Source organism: Dermacentor andersoni, chromosome 2 (genome assembly GCF_023375885.2).
Source record: "Dermacentor andersoni chromosome 2, qqDerAnde1_hic_scaffold, whole genome shotgun sequence".
NCBI lineage: Eukaryota > Metazoa > Arthropoda > Arachnida > Ixodida > Ixodidae > Dermacentor > Dermacentor andersoni.
The window spans coordinates 45,869,703-45,885,783 of record NC_092815.1 but is presented as its reverse complement, the minus strand read 5'-3'; the positions used below and the strand labels follow the sequence as shown (position 1 = coordinate 45,885,783).

At 45.8% G+C, this 16,081-nt stretch overlaps 1 protein-coding gene across 4 annotated transcripts in view; it reads left to right on the top strand.

The window, feature by feature from the left end:
- ctrip (E3 ubiquitin-protein ligase ctrip) overlaps positions 1 to 16,081 on the top strand; it is a 176,418-nt gene that overhangs the window by 46,145 nt on the left and 114,192 nt on the right. For 3 of the 4 annotated variants that reach the window (XM_050189402.2, XM_050189401.3, XM_050189403.3), the window contains exons 8-13: positions 5,022 to 5,302; positions 7,507 to 7,599; positions 9,313 to 9,709; positions 14,155 to 14,219; positions 14,306 to 14,385; positions 15,030 to 15,186. In XM_050189402.2, the coding sequence (XP_050045359.1) occupies positions 5,022 to 5,302; positions 7,507 to 7,599; positions 9,313 to 9,709; positions 14,155 to 14,219; positions 14,306 to 14,385; positions 15,030 to 15,186 (1,073 nt within the window). The remainder of the gene's footprint in view (positions 1 to 5,021; positions 5,303 to 7,506; positions 7,600 to 9,312; positions 9,710 to 14,154; positions 14,220 to 14,305; positions 14,386 to 15,029; positions 15,187 to 16,081) is intronic. The other variant, XM_050189404.3, reaches the window with a different exon arrangement.

The window sequence follows — 16,081 nt, the reverse complement described above, 5'->3', positions numbered from 1 at the left end:
TGTTTGTGTCACATAGCAACAATTTACTTGAAAGATCAAGAGCATGTGTGCACACTAGTTTCCAATAGACCACAGATGCAGAAAGGGAAGAGAAAAATCATTGTCGACTAAGCGTGTGCGAATGCTCTATTATCACTGAATCGAACAGAATAGTGAACGATCTAATAACTTGATTGCATTGCGACCGCGGCGATAGCAGAGCCGTCAATTGCTTACAAGCACGAAATGTTCAAACCATGTCTGACTGATTGAAGAAGGCACCACTGTAGGTTAAATTAGGCATACAATTCCCAACTCCCTAGCGATTAGGCTCGTAGCATTCCCAGAAAAACTACGGGGTGTTACCCTCCCCCCCTCCCCCCCCCCATTTCCTCAGTCTCATAACTGCCATCCAAAGCTGTAGAAAGGCTGAAGATGCCATTGGGAGCTGTCAAGGTCGCCTGCTTTGCATGAGGCTCAGGCGGCACTACTCGCCATTCTGAATAGTTACCCGGGAGCGCTAGTTTTCGGACGCCAAGGGACAAGCAGATGCGTCGAGCAGATGATATGTGACTCGGGGCCTCTCGGTAAGCCCTGAAAACTTTTCCCTTTTTTATTTTTACACACAAGTGTTAAGTGCTGTTCAAATTCAGCTAAAATATATTGTGTACCTAGGCGCGTTCAAGACTGCGTGCATGCGTGAGATTCGGGAAACAAGAGGTTAAGACCACAGAGAATTGACACTTTATTGTGCAACCTATGACGATCAGCAAAACCCGCAAAGGGCGGACAAATTAGTGGATCTGTTATGCATGTAGGGCCCTCTGCACCGTACTTTTCGACGACAAGGTAGCCTAGCTGCCTGCAGGATTATCTTGCTGAGCTCTGTTGAATGCTCGGTTCCGGTAGTCCGAAGTTCAAATGAGGTCAGAAGGGCCTTGCAAGACATGAAACGAGGAAGAGCGCCAGGAGAAGATGGAATAACAGTCAATTTAATCAAAGATGGAGGAGACATAATGCTTGGAAAACTGGCAGCTCTCTATACGAAGTGTCTATCGACTGCAAGGGTCCCAGAAAACTGCAATAATGCAAACATTATACTAATCCACAAAAAGGGGGAAGTTAAAGTATTGAAAAATTATAGGCCCATTAGCTTACTCCCAGTATTATATAAAATATTTACTAAAGTAACCTACAATACAATAAAGGCAACACTGGACTTTAGTTAACCAAGGGAACAGACTGGCTTCAGGAAGGGATACTCTACACTGGATCACATCGATGTCATTAATCAGGTTATCGAGAAATATGCAGAGTAAAATAAGCCTCTCTGCATGGCTTTAATTGATTACGAAAAGGCATTTGATTCAGTAGAGATACCAGCAGTCAAACAGGCGTTACGTAATCAAGGAGTGCAGCACGCTTACGAAAATACCTCTGAAAATATCTACAGAGGTTCTACAGCTACCTTAATTTTACACAAAGAAAGCAAGAAGATACCTATAAAGAAAGGGGTCAGACAGGGAGACACAATCTCTCCAATGCTATTCACTGCGTGCTTGGAAGAAGTATTCAAGCATTAAACTGGGAAGGCTTAGGAGTAAGGATCAACGGTGAATACCTCAGCAGCCTTGAGTTTGCCGATGACATTGTTCTATTCAGCAACACTGCAAACGAGTTACAACAAATGATTGAGGACCTTAACAGTGAGAGTGTGATAGTGGCGTTGAAATTAATGTGCAGAAGACAAAGATAATGATGAATAACCCGTGTTAAGAACGTCCTGCTGAGGTGCAAGTTTTGCCAGCCAGGTAGGTGCGAGAGTGCCGTCGACTTTTCCTGGAAAGCCACCATCATCCTCTAGCCAAATGGCGTCACCAAGTCTACTGTGTCCGGAGGACAATGCGCCGCGTCCGCCACTCTGTGCCGCGGGATTGCAGAGATGAGTTCGACGAACCAGGCTTTGCGACTGAACACGCCACCGCCGGCCTGGTTTGCCGCAAGCGGGGGAGTTCCCGAGGGAACGTATTTGGCGGCAACGTCCCACGTGCCTTTGAAGACGCAAGACAATGGAGAACCGGCGGCCACGCTGCGGGTGTCAGCTTGGGGAATAAGATGCGCCTTTCCTGACGTAAGTCCTGAGTTCTGCGAAGACCGTCTGACCTCGGTGGGGACCGTGAACCTGTGCTGAAGTGCGTGTTTTTGTAAGCACTCCCGCAGAGAGGCGGCTCGTCTACGATGATTGGTCGAACGTTTCGCTCACCTCGGGATCGAGGGAGGACTGAGTATGTATAAACCGCTGTTGTGCGGCTGCTCAGTGTACTCTCTCTCGCAGTCATGCTAGACTGAGTAACTGCAACGTCCTTATGTAGATACTGTAAATAAACCCATATTCCTCATTCTCGATGAGAAGCAGTCCTTCCCTTCAACAGCGTCCTCAGCGTGGATAAGTTGGACGACGGCATGGGCCAGCTACCATCTAATTCATGCCCGACTCCAATCTTGACAACTGGTTACGAACGGTGGGATTGACCTCCCAATCCTCGCACCGGTCAAGGGAACAAGAGTTCAGGATTGCAAGTCAGCCTACACAGTCTGCAAAGGAGTACGTTTACCCAGGTCAACTAATCGGAGAACCCTGACCATGAGAATGAAATTCACAGAATAAAAATAGATTGGATCGCATACGGCAGACATCGTGAGCTCCTGACTTGTGAGCTTACCATTATCATTGAAAAGAAAGGTATACAATCAGTGCATTTTACCGGTGCTGACATATGGGGCAGAGACTTGGAGACTGACAAAGAAGCTTGAGAACAAGTTAAGGACCGCGTAAAGAGTGATGGAACGAATAATGCTAGGCATAACATTAAGAGACAGAAAGAGAGAGGTTTGAATCGGAGCGCAAACGGGTATAGGCGATATTCTAATTGACATTAAGAGAAAAAAAAAAGCCTGGCAGGTCATGTAACGCGCCGGATAGATAACCGTTTGACCATTAGGGTGACAGAATGGGTACCAAGAGCATGGAAGCGCAGTAGAGGACGGCAGATGCTTAGGTGGTGCGACAAAATTAGGAAATTTGCTGGTGCTAGTTGGAATCGGTTGGCACAGGACAGGGATAACTGGAGATCGCAAGGAGATGCCTTCGTCCTGCAATGGACATAAAGTAGGCAGATGATGATGATAATAATTTGATTTGTAAATTGAATATTTACCATCTGAATTTTCGAACATTCAGTACATTTAGTGGCGAGACCGTGCAGTGCTGCATGCTGCATGCCCCAGGGAGCCACTCGTGCTTGATACCGCGCAAGTGATCGCCTCACTTCGGTGTTTCCGGTGCAAAAGGAATGCCGAGAATGCTGGGGACTAGTAGTCCTGCGCCAGCTGGCACACTTGCGGACATTGACTCTGCAAGCGCTTCTGCCTTACTGCGTGTGCTGTTTTACACACATGCAGAGTGGTGGTGTGTCGGCGGGGGCTGCCTCTGGCAGTACAAGGTTTGTCTATGTTGACATACAGGATCGATCAAAATGATAATGTGACAAGGACAGGGAATGGAAACAAAAGTAAAACATATTTTGAAAAGTGCGAAAGCATGTCCAAAGATCGAGCTGATTAGCTGCAGGAAGGCATGCAGATTGTATTAAATATGTATGCCACAATGAACTTCGCCACTTTAACAGTGGTCAATCTAACCCGTCTGCGTGATCTCGGAACTGATCAGTGATGCGCCACCTATTCAATCATATTGAATGGGCAAGCTTTGCATGAACTTGCCATGACCCGCCCAAATTCAAAATCTTTGACAGGTGGCAAATCTTTCCGAACCTGACAATGAAACGGCACCTGCTCTTCACTGTTGACCTGCACAGCACCAACGATGGCCATGAACAAATCGGTGATAGTCATGTGATGCACAGTCCGCGCGTTCGCCTGTTGTGCAGATTACAACCCTCCTGCTGTAAAGATGGGAAAGTCCTATATATTGGAGAAAAACCTTCTATGTAATAGAAGTCAAACCTACGCAATAAAATATTTCCATGAAGTACAGGTCCACTGTTAAACTAAGAACCTCACTGGTATTCAGTACAGCATAATGTCACTTATTCATTAGTTCCAGAGGGAAAAAAAGCACTTGATTCTACTCATATAAATTCTATTGATATAAAAAAAATATTTTCCAGACCTTCAGACACTAGAACTCTGCTGTATTCAGTGCTGGCATACTAATTTGATGCCTCCTTTGATAAAAGTAAAGTGTACTGTATAACTTGACTTCTATGCACCTAAGTTCCTGATGGCTTGCTACATTTTTATGCAAGGCTAGAAGACTCGAGCATGTGCAGCACCACATTTCCTTGCTCGAAATTTTAAGCCTTAAATTTTTTGAAAAATGTTCCAGTATTCAATTCGAAATCTGCTATTCAGTATTCACACACAGCTATTGTCAACCTTATCACTCTCCGTTGAACATGTCATGTTACACAGGAACAAGATGCTTATTAAAAGTGAGAGCATGTTAGTTTTCTGTCATTCGGTTGTTGCAGCTACTGCTACGTAAGACTGCACTGCCTTTGGGATCGGCTCACTTTCCTCGTTTTCTTGTTTCCCCGCTGGAGTACAATAAATCCATCATCATACCATTGCCATCATCATCATGCCATTGTCGTTGTGCTTTGGTCTTGCCGTTCTAGTCACGCACATGCTTGCACGACACAGGATTGCTCGTCTTATGCGGACATGTCACACCATCTCGTAACACTTTGTGCACCCAAGTTATGATAGATAGATGAAATTCCCACAGTGTGGGGTCTGCATAATTCTTGAAATATTTTAACAAGTTTGTAGGTGTGGCTCTTACAGAAGAATATATGGTATTTAAATGGAGATAATTAGTGATGTAGCAAAATACAGTGGAGATTTTTACGTCTTCATTATATCAAGGCTTTGCTTTTAATAATAGCCAGAGCTTTTAGTGGCACAAATGCCTAACAGCTTTTCTATGAGACTGAAGCAAGATCTTTCTCTGTGTGCAGGCAGTAGAGCACAGCAGCTTCTGGCAGGGCTGCAGTGTGGCGAGGAGGGTCAGCAGCTGCAGGCCACCATGGAGATGTGCCAGCTTTTGGTCATGGGCAACGAGGACACACTAGCGGGATTCCCTGTCAAGCAGGTGGTGCCTGCCCTGACAGCTCTGCTGGCTCTTGAACACAACTTCGACCTCATGAACCACGCCTGTCGCGCGCTCACCTACATGATGGAGGCCTTGCCTCGCTCTTCAGCTGTGGTTGTTGATGCCTTGCCAGCGTTTCTTGAAAAGGTATGTCTCTTGAAGGAGCATACATCTTGATGACAATAACTTGTAGGCCAGTTGGTTGTGGTAATCCATACCGGTAGCATGAAACTGTTAAAGCTTGAAGCAGTTCAGCCACTTGGTACAACACCTACCACCATGAATTTTCCCATTTCTTTTCCTTTGTGTTATTTTGTGTGTTAACATGTTTACACAGGCTGGCCTGTTACAGCTATTCTTTGTATCACACAATCTAGAGAGTGTATTGATAGATAACTTGCTGTAGTTGCTTAGTGGCTATAATCCCAGCCATGGCAACCACATTTCGATGGGGGCGAAATGCAAAAACACCCATGTACTTAGATTTAGGCGCACATTAAAGAACATCAGGTGGTCCAAATTTCCTCAGTCCCCCAGCGTGGCGTGCCTCATAATCAGATCGTGGTTTTGGCACATAAAACCCCATAATTTAATTTTTAATTTAGTTGATACACAGGTTGTGTGACACGTAGGCTAGCTTCCTACCCGTGTTGATGCTCATTGGCTACTCTGGAGGTCTTGCAATCATGTGCATTGTCTAAAAAACTTGTAGCTGACAAACCCTAGTCATAGGCTCTGATTACTGTGGAGTGATAGTTTTTGACACATAAGGCATGTGTAAAGGCACTACTGCTGTACAGCTTGCGTAAAAGGCATACATAACATCTAAACATGGCATTTTTATGGGTAATGCAAGTTTATTTCTCGCCTTATGCACTTCGTTAATGCTAGCCTGAACTTCAGGCTTGGAGTTCATTGCGTGCAGCAAGGGGCATCTGTGGTCATCAATGTCTGCTGTAAGTAAGAGATGGGCTGGGCTGCAGGTTGCAATATTGATATTGCAACTGATGGGTTGCAAAATCATTGCTATCAACCTTAGCAACCTGTTAAGGTCCTTCCCGAGTGTTCCAGCACCCAGACACGTTACAGTCATTTGTTAATTTGACCCTAGCGGGAAGAACAACAAAATTGATTGAATTATCCGGCAGGTAGAATTAAACAAGATGCAGAAAAAAAATGTCAAAGCACACTGCTGATTGATCTGAAGGTACTTGTTGGATTCTAACCCGCCCTTGAATAAAGCATATGCCCAATTTCTATGTGTGCAAAGCAAAAAAAAATAATGTAGAAGTGACATTAAAGCTCCTAACAAAGTAGAAATCTAATCCACGTACAATTTTTTAGCAAGAAACATGGCAAGGGTTGTATGTGTTGTACAATGGAGGCCAATTTCGTAAAATCTGCTTTTGCGTGCGGTTTTTGAAGTCAGCTATGCCGCGATAGAATTGTGTTATGTGGAAAAGCATACGGACGTCGCGAAGGTGGTTTTTGGTTTCATATCTGATTGCATCGCGCAGGCAGTTTTTGGCCATATTTTGTTGAGAAAAGCTGTGTGTTAAAATGTGCAAATAAACACTGTAACCAGGCATTGTGAATTCTGGTTATTGCTTGAAAATTTTCCTGTGGCAGGCAGAAAATGGGCATCTTCTACTGGAGATTTGATGTGTGTTGAATGCGTTCGTTGCCCCCAAGCTTCTTTAAGGCAGATGCTGCCACCAAAGTGGTTACCGTAGGGGTCACCATAAGGGTCAGGCACGTTCGTGCTGACTGGTCTAGTTTGAATTATCTGGTGAAAGCCAATTTTAGGATCGAAATAACAAATGATTTGGCCCATTGAAATGCATGGGCACTGTCTGGGACCTTCAGTCCGGAACTACTTTACCGAAAAATCAAATTAACCGGAGCCAAATTAATCAAAATCTACTATAGTTGCTTCAGCTGCACATTTTACACTTCTATAGGCTTCGAGAATGTAAGCTTTTGTTGTAATATGATGTCTCTGGTTACAAGTGTAGAGGTGATCAGCAGCAGCAGCCAATATTTATGTCCACTACAGGACGAAGGCACCTCCCAGTGATCTCCAATTATCCATGTCTTACGCTTGCCGATTCCAACTTTCACATGCAAATTTCTTAATTTCATCAGCCCACGTAATTGTCTACCGTCCTCGACTGCACTTCCCTTCCCTTGGCACCTATTCTGCATCTCTGATGGTCCACCAGTTATCTGCCCTAAGCATTTCTAACCATTGCTGACAGTGTGGGTTGAGTGTAAGATTGTTTTTTTTCTTAATCGCTTTATTGGTTCTATTTTGTGATACTTTATGCCTTCTAATGCATTCTCTCTTCCAGCTTCAAGTCATACAGTGCATGGATGTTGCTGAGCAATCCCTGACTGCACTGGAGATGTTGTCTCGGCGGCATAGTAAAGCTATCCTGCATGCGGTAAGGAAGATATTGTACTTAGATTACAGTAAAACCTTGTTAAACCGTACCCGCTTAAACAGTAGTTTCGTTTTAAAAGTAGTAAAGTCACATCCCCGACTCAACGGCCATTGAACATAATGTGTTTCGTATCCACATAAACCGTACCAGCTTATTGCGTACGCATCGGTTAAAACGTAACGTTTCAACTTTTCGTCGCGCAAACGCGGCGCTGCGCCGTCTCCATCGGGCGGCCTGGCAGAACAACACGCCTCAGAGATCGGAACAACGGCCTCCAAGCGCCCTGTGCGTTTGCGCGTGAAGCCACATCAACATCAACATCATTTCGACGCGGTGCCAGAGAGCGTTATGGCGTTGTGCAAGCGAGGACTCGCGTCGTTCCGAAACTTGGATAAAAAAGACGCCGGGTGTTCAGCATAGAAGAAAAATTAGACATTGTCCGTGCTATCGAACGTGACACGAAGAAGTCGGCGCTGACATGCAACAGGGATCTGCTGCTGACTACAGTGTGTGGCATTTGGAATGCGAAGTTGCTCGGCAGCGCTGCTGCGACCGCGAAGATAATGTCGGCTACGAGGTTCGACTTTTCGCCATTGTTGCATGTGTTGTTGCCGAAGTGTCGACTAGCGACAGTGACGAGGACGACACGGAAAGCGATAGCACGGGCGATTCAGGCCCGACAGTGGCATAAGCTGCTTGTTACGTCAGCCTCATGAATGCAATCGTCGCGACGACAATAGGGGCGCGATAACGTAACTCTATTCCAAATGAAAATTATTCCAAACTCCGGCACCCGGCAATGAAAAAGGCGCCCCCGGGACTTCTGCAGCACTACTGCGCAAGTGCACGGTGAATACGTAACGCCAACGAGGAATCTGCCATGCGAGTGTTTGCCGAGAAGAGGAGGCTGGCTGAAAAGCTGGCACGCAGCTTCAGTAAGTTTGAGGCCGCTGTCGTCCTCGTGCTAGGCCGCCGCGGCATCGAACGAAAATAACGCATTTGTCGCGCGAAGTGAATAAATACTGCATGTTTTTTCCCCTTTCATCGCACTGTCTCCGAGTTCCGTTTTTGACAGGTAAGTGGGCGATCTCATGGTATTCGGTTAAACAGTACTACGGTTTAGTACGTACCTTTCCCGAGCTCTGGCCAACTACGGTTTAACGAGGTTTCACTGTACTTAGATTTAGGTGCACATTAAAGAACCCCAGGTGGTCAAAATTACCAAAGTCCTCCACTACGGCGTGCCTCATAATCAGAAAGTGGTCTTGCACGTAAAACCCCATAATCTAATTTTTTTTTTAATTTCAGCAGATTTGTTGATGCGAAAAATGCTCATGGTGCTAAAGAAATGTGCCCTGCAGCACATAGGTTTCATGCTTGAATGAGATATGGCACACAGGTGCAGTGGTATGTTTTGCTCTGCAGTCTGTAGGTGTCTGTGCATGTGAACATTCATGCATTCATGCTTCTGTGCCTACTCGTGATGCATGCAGACCTTGAAGAGAAGCTTCGATGCAAGGCTACTCTGTTGAGTGACAGTACACATTCTTCAACAAAGCTAAGATTTGGAAATAGGAAATGAAGACTGGCTAATTTGCAGATTAATTCAAGTAAGGCTCGCTGTATTGTGAAGGTTGTACTGTGTCAGAGCTAATCGACGCATGCTTGAGGGCAAAATGAGTGCCTTTATTTTTTCCTGCGCGGTGAATGCAGCGTGGGGTGTCGGCGTGCCTCACATACCTGGACTTCTTCTCCATGAGTGCTCAGCGGGCAGCACTGACGGTGGCTGCCAACTGCTGCCAGAGCCTGACAGCTGACGAGTTCCCACTGGTGGGGGACTCTGTAGCGCTGCTCAGTGGCCGCCTCTCACATGGTGACCGCAAGTCGGTTGAGTCGGCCTGTCTGGCACTGGCACGCCTGGTCGACTGCTTGGCGGCTCAAGCACCTCTTCTCCAGGAGGTCGCTGCCCAGGGTCTGCTACCGGCTGCGCAGGGTCTCCTTGCTCTCTCGCCACCCCCCGTGTCATCGGCCACTTTTGTAATGGTGGTCCGTATGTTGGCTGTGCTCTGCGCTGCCTGCCCACATCTTGCGGTCCAGTTGCTGAACAACAGTAAGGCACCATTTATTTTAGGATGGAAAGGGATGACGGTCTTTGACCGAACATTTTTTATTATTTGAGCTGTCCTGAAAACTTCTGGGATTATACAGGATTGTTTGCTGATTTTGAGCGTGCTCTTTGCAAAATTACATGTAAAAGTCTAGCTTGCTCTTACAGTTCTTGCTAGTCTGCATACCAGTGTTTTATACAGAAGTCTTAGAGTGTAATAAGGGTCATTTTGTCATTCTGGAAATGAAGTGAAGTATTGAGCTTTCAGAGCTTGTCTTCAAACAGGCAGAAAATCGTTGACTATGTTATTGTTCTTCAACTGATATTTCTAGTACATATTGTACCCTAGCTTTGCACTGGCCCAGCCCCCAACTTCTAAGCAGAAACATAAATAATCAAAATTCAAATGTACAGAAGCCAGGAAAAGCTTATAAAGAATTTCAAAAATGCATCAGAAAAATATAGACAGTTTCTTTAGTGGTTGTTGACTAGGATTATCTGTGCAGTCAGATGAGCAGACAAGACAGGACAACATGTGAGTGTATTCTAGAAGAGTTGATTGTTGGGCTAGTTGGTTTTCCATAATTGAACTAGTAACATAGCGCAATAAAAACCAGACTCAAGAAAGGTGGACGAAGGCAAACTCTACTTACAACTGTTTAATGTAAGGATAGAATTGTAAATATATGTCCTCTTGTCATGTTTGCGCATAAGAAGCAAAAAGAACAGGCACATGCATATCAAGGGCGGTTGCACAAGAAATCAAATTTAGCATGAAGTAATGAGATAGAAGGCTCACTTATACACCTCTCTCTGTTCTTCTTGTAATCCTCGCAATTGGCTTTGATGCTCGCACAGCACAGCGCGTTGTGTAATGCCAGTCTCCAAAAGTTAGCTTCGCCTCAGTACATTAGTGTTAGGCGGTGAAGCATAACAAGCGTGGGAAGGGGCAATTGTCATGGGACACAGTATGTATTCCTTAATTACACATGCGTGCACCCCCTCTCCTGTCACAGTACAAGCACTGATATGCTTAATAAGTGTACTGGCAGGCCTTCAGATCTTTTTCAGACGTGCCTGTGGTAATTTTAGCCCTTAAAGGCAGTTCATTGCATTCATTGCATTCATGCTTTCATTTTTTTCAGACTGCTCGATTTTTTTTAATGTTTTCGCGGCCCCTAGGAAATCCGAAAAATCAAATGTTGACTGTACAACTGACCAAGAGGATGCTTCAGATGATCCATGTGGTGCAAGCGTGGTAGGAGGAGGATGAGAACACAAAGGACCGACGCACTGAGGAATTAATGGGAAAGGAAATGTGCCGCCGCCTTTTTGAAGGAGCTTGACGCTGAGATACAGGTGTCCCTCATCCAAACCAAAATAAACTGTTTTAAGCAGTGAAACCCAACACTGATATGTTGTGTACGGGCTGAGAGTATGTCAGGACAGTTGAGGAGGAGGAGGAGGAAAAACGTTTATTGAGCTCTAGAAAATTTAATGATTTTCGCGGAGTCAGATGGTGTCTTCCATCTTATTAGCAGTGGCCGTCTGCCCCTAGTCCAGGGCTCCGCTGGATGCCGCTGCCAGCTGGGCCCGTCGGATCAGCCCTAGCTGGACGTCCTGACGGTCGCTGGAGAGCATTCCTTCCCATTGCTCCGCACTCGGGTTTGGTATTATTGGTGCCGCATTTGTTTTCTGGCAGGCCCACATTATATGGTAGAGCGTGAGTGTTTCCTGGCACCATGGGCATTTGTCAGTATACTGTGTGGGTTGTATTTTACTGAGGGTGTTCGGATATGCACCTGTCTGTAGCAGCCTCCAAGCTACGGAGTCCTCTCTAGTGAGAGAGCTATGCGGCGGGGGGTACTGCTTCCTGCTGCCCTTATAGTGGTTTAGGATAGCCGAGTATTCTCTGGGGACTGGCTCGGTTTCCTCGAGGTCATTGGCGAAGGGTGCTCGGTATGCAGTGTATCCTCGAGCTACCCTGTCGACCTCACGGTTGCCTTCCACGTCCGTGTGACCCGGCGTCCACATTATTGTGTGTCTAATTTGTTGTTCTTTTTCTGGGTTTTGTGTGTGGGGATCTTCAGAGCGGAGTATGCGGAGCGCTCTGTGACCTATTCTGCCTAACATGTAGTTTCGGCATGCTGTTTGGGAGTCGGTTAGTATTGTTAAGGACGGCCTAGTCCGATAGCCCTCCGCTGCCACTAGAGCGACGGCCGCTTCTTCAGCCTCGACTACCGTGCAGTCCTGTAGAGATGCGCTGACGATTTCTCGCATATCCGAGTTTATCACCTCCACTACTGCGTTGGGGTTGGTCTGTCTTGCCCTTCTGATGTATGTGGCTGCGTCCACGTATACCGTTGTTGCCTGGGAAGCTAGTGACTTTTGGATGTATTCGGCTCTCGCCTTCCTGCGTTCTTCGTGTAGGTTGGGGTCCATGTTCTTGGGAATGGGAGCCACCTTGATTGTGTTTTGTATTTTGTCCAGGATAGTCGCGGTTTTTTGGTTTTCTTGCATCTGTTCGCTGCATCCCAACTTCTGCAGAAGCTCCCTGCCAGACGGAGTCTGTTGTAGTCTGCGCAGCTGAGCAGCCATGTTGTGCCTCTCTGAGTTCTTCGAAAGTGTTATGAAGTCCTAGTGCCAAGAGCTTCTCCGTGGATGTGCATTGTGGTAGGTGGAGCGCGGTTTTGTATGCCTTGCGTATGATCGCGTCTATGTGCTGAACCTCGCTCTTGATTGGGTTGTAGTACGGGAGACTGTAGGTAAGCCGGCTGATCACCAGACTCCTAACCAGCTTTAGCATGTCTTCCTCTCGCATGCCTGAGCGTTTGCGGGAGATGAGCGTTATCATGCGAGCGACTTGTAGAGTTGATGCCTTGAGTAGAGCGAGAATGTGTGAGCAGCGTTGATTCGACTGTATCCACATGCCCAAAATTCTTATGAGTGTTTTCTCCGGTATTAGTTTTCCCTCGAGGTAGACGCCAAGCTTGAGCTCGTCGCTAGTCGGGACCGAGCGATTCTGTTTCCCTCTCCAGACTCTGAGCAACTCAGATTTCTCGGTGGAGCAGGCTAGCCCTCCTGCCCTCACGTAGTTCTCTACGCAGGTCACAGCCTCCTGTAGTCTTTCTTCTTTTTCTTTAAGTGATTTCGTGTTGGTCCAAATGGTTATGTCGTCGGCGTACATGGCATGGTGTATGCCCTCAACCTCTTTGAGTTGTTTCGCATAGCCGATCATCATTGCTATGTCAAATAGCGTTGGTGAAATGACTGATCCCTGGGGGGGGGGTTCCTTTGTTGAGGGTATGGAACTTCTCTGAGCGGAGTTCTCCTAGCCCTATCGTATTCTGTTGGAGAGGAAAGCTTTGACGTAGCCGGAAACCCTCCTGACGCAGTTTAGGTCGTCCAGGCCCGCTAGGATGGCTTCAGAGCTCACATTGTCAAAGGCTCCTTTAATGTCCAATGCCATTATCACGTTCTCTCCGTTCCTGGGAACGTTGCTTAAGACTTCTTCCTTGATCTGTAATAGTACGTCTTGGGTCAACAGCTTCGCCCTGAATCCCAACATACTGTGGGGGTATAATTCGTGATCCTCTATGTATTGTTGTAGCCTTATCGTGACCACTCTCTCGTACAACTTGCCAAGGCATGATGTGAGGAAGATGTGCCTTAGGTTTTCGATTTGTAGCTTTTTGCCCGGTTTTGGTATCATAGCTACTTCTGCAGTTGAGGTTGACTTCCCAGCTGCTGAGAGAGAACCTTAGTTGTGACAAAGTTCAGGGCCTCATACAGATGAGCTTGCTATCAGTTGGTAGAAATAGCTCATATTAAAAAATATTTACTTATGTATGCATCTCCTTTTCATTCGCATTTGAAAATGTTCGACTCAATTTGGAATGGGCTTTACCATTTCTTTCGCTGTGCATTTTACTAACACCTTCCTTCTGTTTTCTTTTTAAATAATATAGATATTACTCCTTACTATTGAAACTGGATTAAGTCATTTTTTTGTTTCAGCATACTTACTAGAGAGTGACAGCATCGGGCAACGTGGTGTCAGCCTGTCTTGACATAAAACAAAGTTCTGGCTCATTCAGGGAATTTTGCAAAGGTGCTCAGGGAAAACATGGAAAACTCAGGGAATTTGGAAATGTCAACTTGGAGACACCCTGTAAAGGCGTTATCTGCAAGTGCTTTTACAGTACTTCAAGGCACACACAAATAGGAACCACATGTCGCACCCCAGCAGTAGCTGTGTTGGCTAAGCATGATGATGAGGTTGGCACTTTGCCACGTGCCAACCTCATAGCCATGCTTGGTAGACTGTCCACTATGACATACTTGTGACCTTTGTTAGTTAAGTCGGGGGTGTTCTGGGGAGGGTAGTGTGCTCAATTAATGCCAGTCTTCTTGGTTCCAAGGTTCATGCTCTCTTTTTCCATTTACAGATATTGCTGAGACACTACGTTTTCTTCTCATGGGCAACTCTGATCCACTAGGGGATGACATAGAGGTAACCATTACATCAGTCACGTTTGTTTTCATCATATAGAAGTATAACCTGAAAAACTGATGTGCACTTCTTTTCAACTGAAGCAGTTCTGCGTATTTTTGCCTCCAATGTCTCAGCTTGTTCCAAGGAGTCCTCAAGAGCTGTACGAGATAACATCGCTGATAGCGTAAGTGATAGGCTGCTTTGATTCCTTTTATAATGTGTCATAAGTACCCTGAGAAATGCAGTGCTCACCGTTGTCGAAGTGAGCATGAAGTGCACTACTGCAGATTCAAATCTGTGTTAGCCAATGAGTGCACTTATTGTGAACACGTAACAGTACTGTAACGAATTACCACTCCAGTTTTTCCTCTTTTCGTGGGCTTCTTTTGCTTTTATTTTTACACAGCGAAATAAAGCACCGCAACTATTAAAGCTCCAATTTCTTCTCTTTACGATGGTTCCAAAATGGTGGTGTTGTGTCAAAGATACCACGTGATCTACACCTCACAACACCAGTTTTTCTTCTTGATTTTTCTAAACCTTTATTTCAATATTTGCCACATGGTAACACCTGAAGATTGCGGGGGGAAAAAAAGGAAGTTTTGACCAGATTCTCGAGTCCCCCTCAAAGGGGTGGAGCGGTAAACTTGAGCGGCGGGCACCATTTCCCTGCTGCCCACAGTGCACAGAACACTGTCACCTTGGTTACATTCATGACTTGATTAACCTCTCATGTGTCAGTAAACTTAACTGTGACAAAATGTTTTCTTAAGAGCATCCTATATGAGCTGTTGGTATTGGGTGAAATGGGGTGCACTTCCTTTGCAGGGAGCTAATGCCAGTTCTGCCCCAGGATGGCATCTTCGTGGTGGACTCCCTTCTAGTGAAGCCAAATGCCCACCAAACTGATGCAGTGCTATGGAAGTGGAGGGATGATCGAGGGCTCTGGCATCCGTACTCTTCCATCGACTGCAAAATCATTGAGGCAAGTGCCATGGTATCTGGCTAAAATGTGACATTTATAAATGATCTAGGTGTTGTGGTACCAAGGCTTTTAAATTACACAGACCATGCGCGTCATATATTTCACAAAAGTTGCTATGTGACATACTGCAGACTAGGAAATCTATGGCTTGTCATTTTGTGTAATTGCTTGTGATTTGGCAGTTGATGAGGCAATTGTCGGCAAGGGCACTGTGAAAGCTGGCTTATAGTTTCCTGGCATACGATTAGCAAACAAGCACTTGCACATACAGTCGAAACCTGCGACAACGAAATATTTTTGTATTCCCGGCAAACGCCCATAGGATTCAATGCATTTTGTACCTTTCAACAATGAAATCCCGCATGAACAAAATTTGCGAGAACCTAACCTTTGCAAATAACCTACTCCCACAAAGCTAGCAAGCTCCAAAATGTGCTCAAATGTGTTTGGTTTGCACTAAAATTTTGTAAAGTACCACCACATTACGCTTGCATTGGCGTCGCCATTTTCGTTTACAAAAACAACCACGCGGTGGAAGCGATCACGTACACTGGAAACACGTCATGGCCTATATCTTGTTTGTTGATTGGTGTTTGAAGTGGCACACATGTTGCTACCAACATGTTATGATGGTTTTTGCACACCTAGTGGTGCGCATAATGTGCGGCTCAGTGAGAAAAGTGCAGCAAAAACAAAGAAATCCACATCCCACCGATGTGAACTTGTTTATTGCTCTTACGATCACGGCTGCAGTGTGAACTGCTTCCCATTTCGCTGTGATTGAGCGATTGTCTGGGAATATGTGTCCCTTGCTTCAAGAATGCTGGTTGCAATGTGACCCAACAGGCATTGTGTGCGGACTTGGCACCCGATGTAGATATGCACCAAGGGGCCG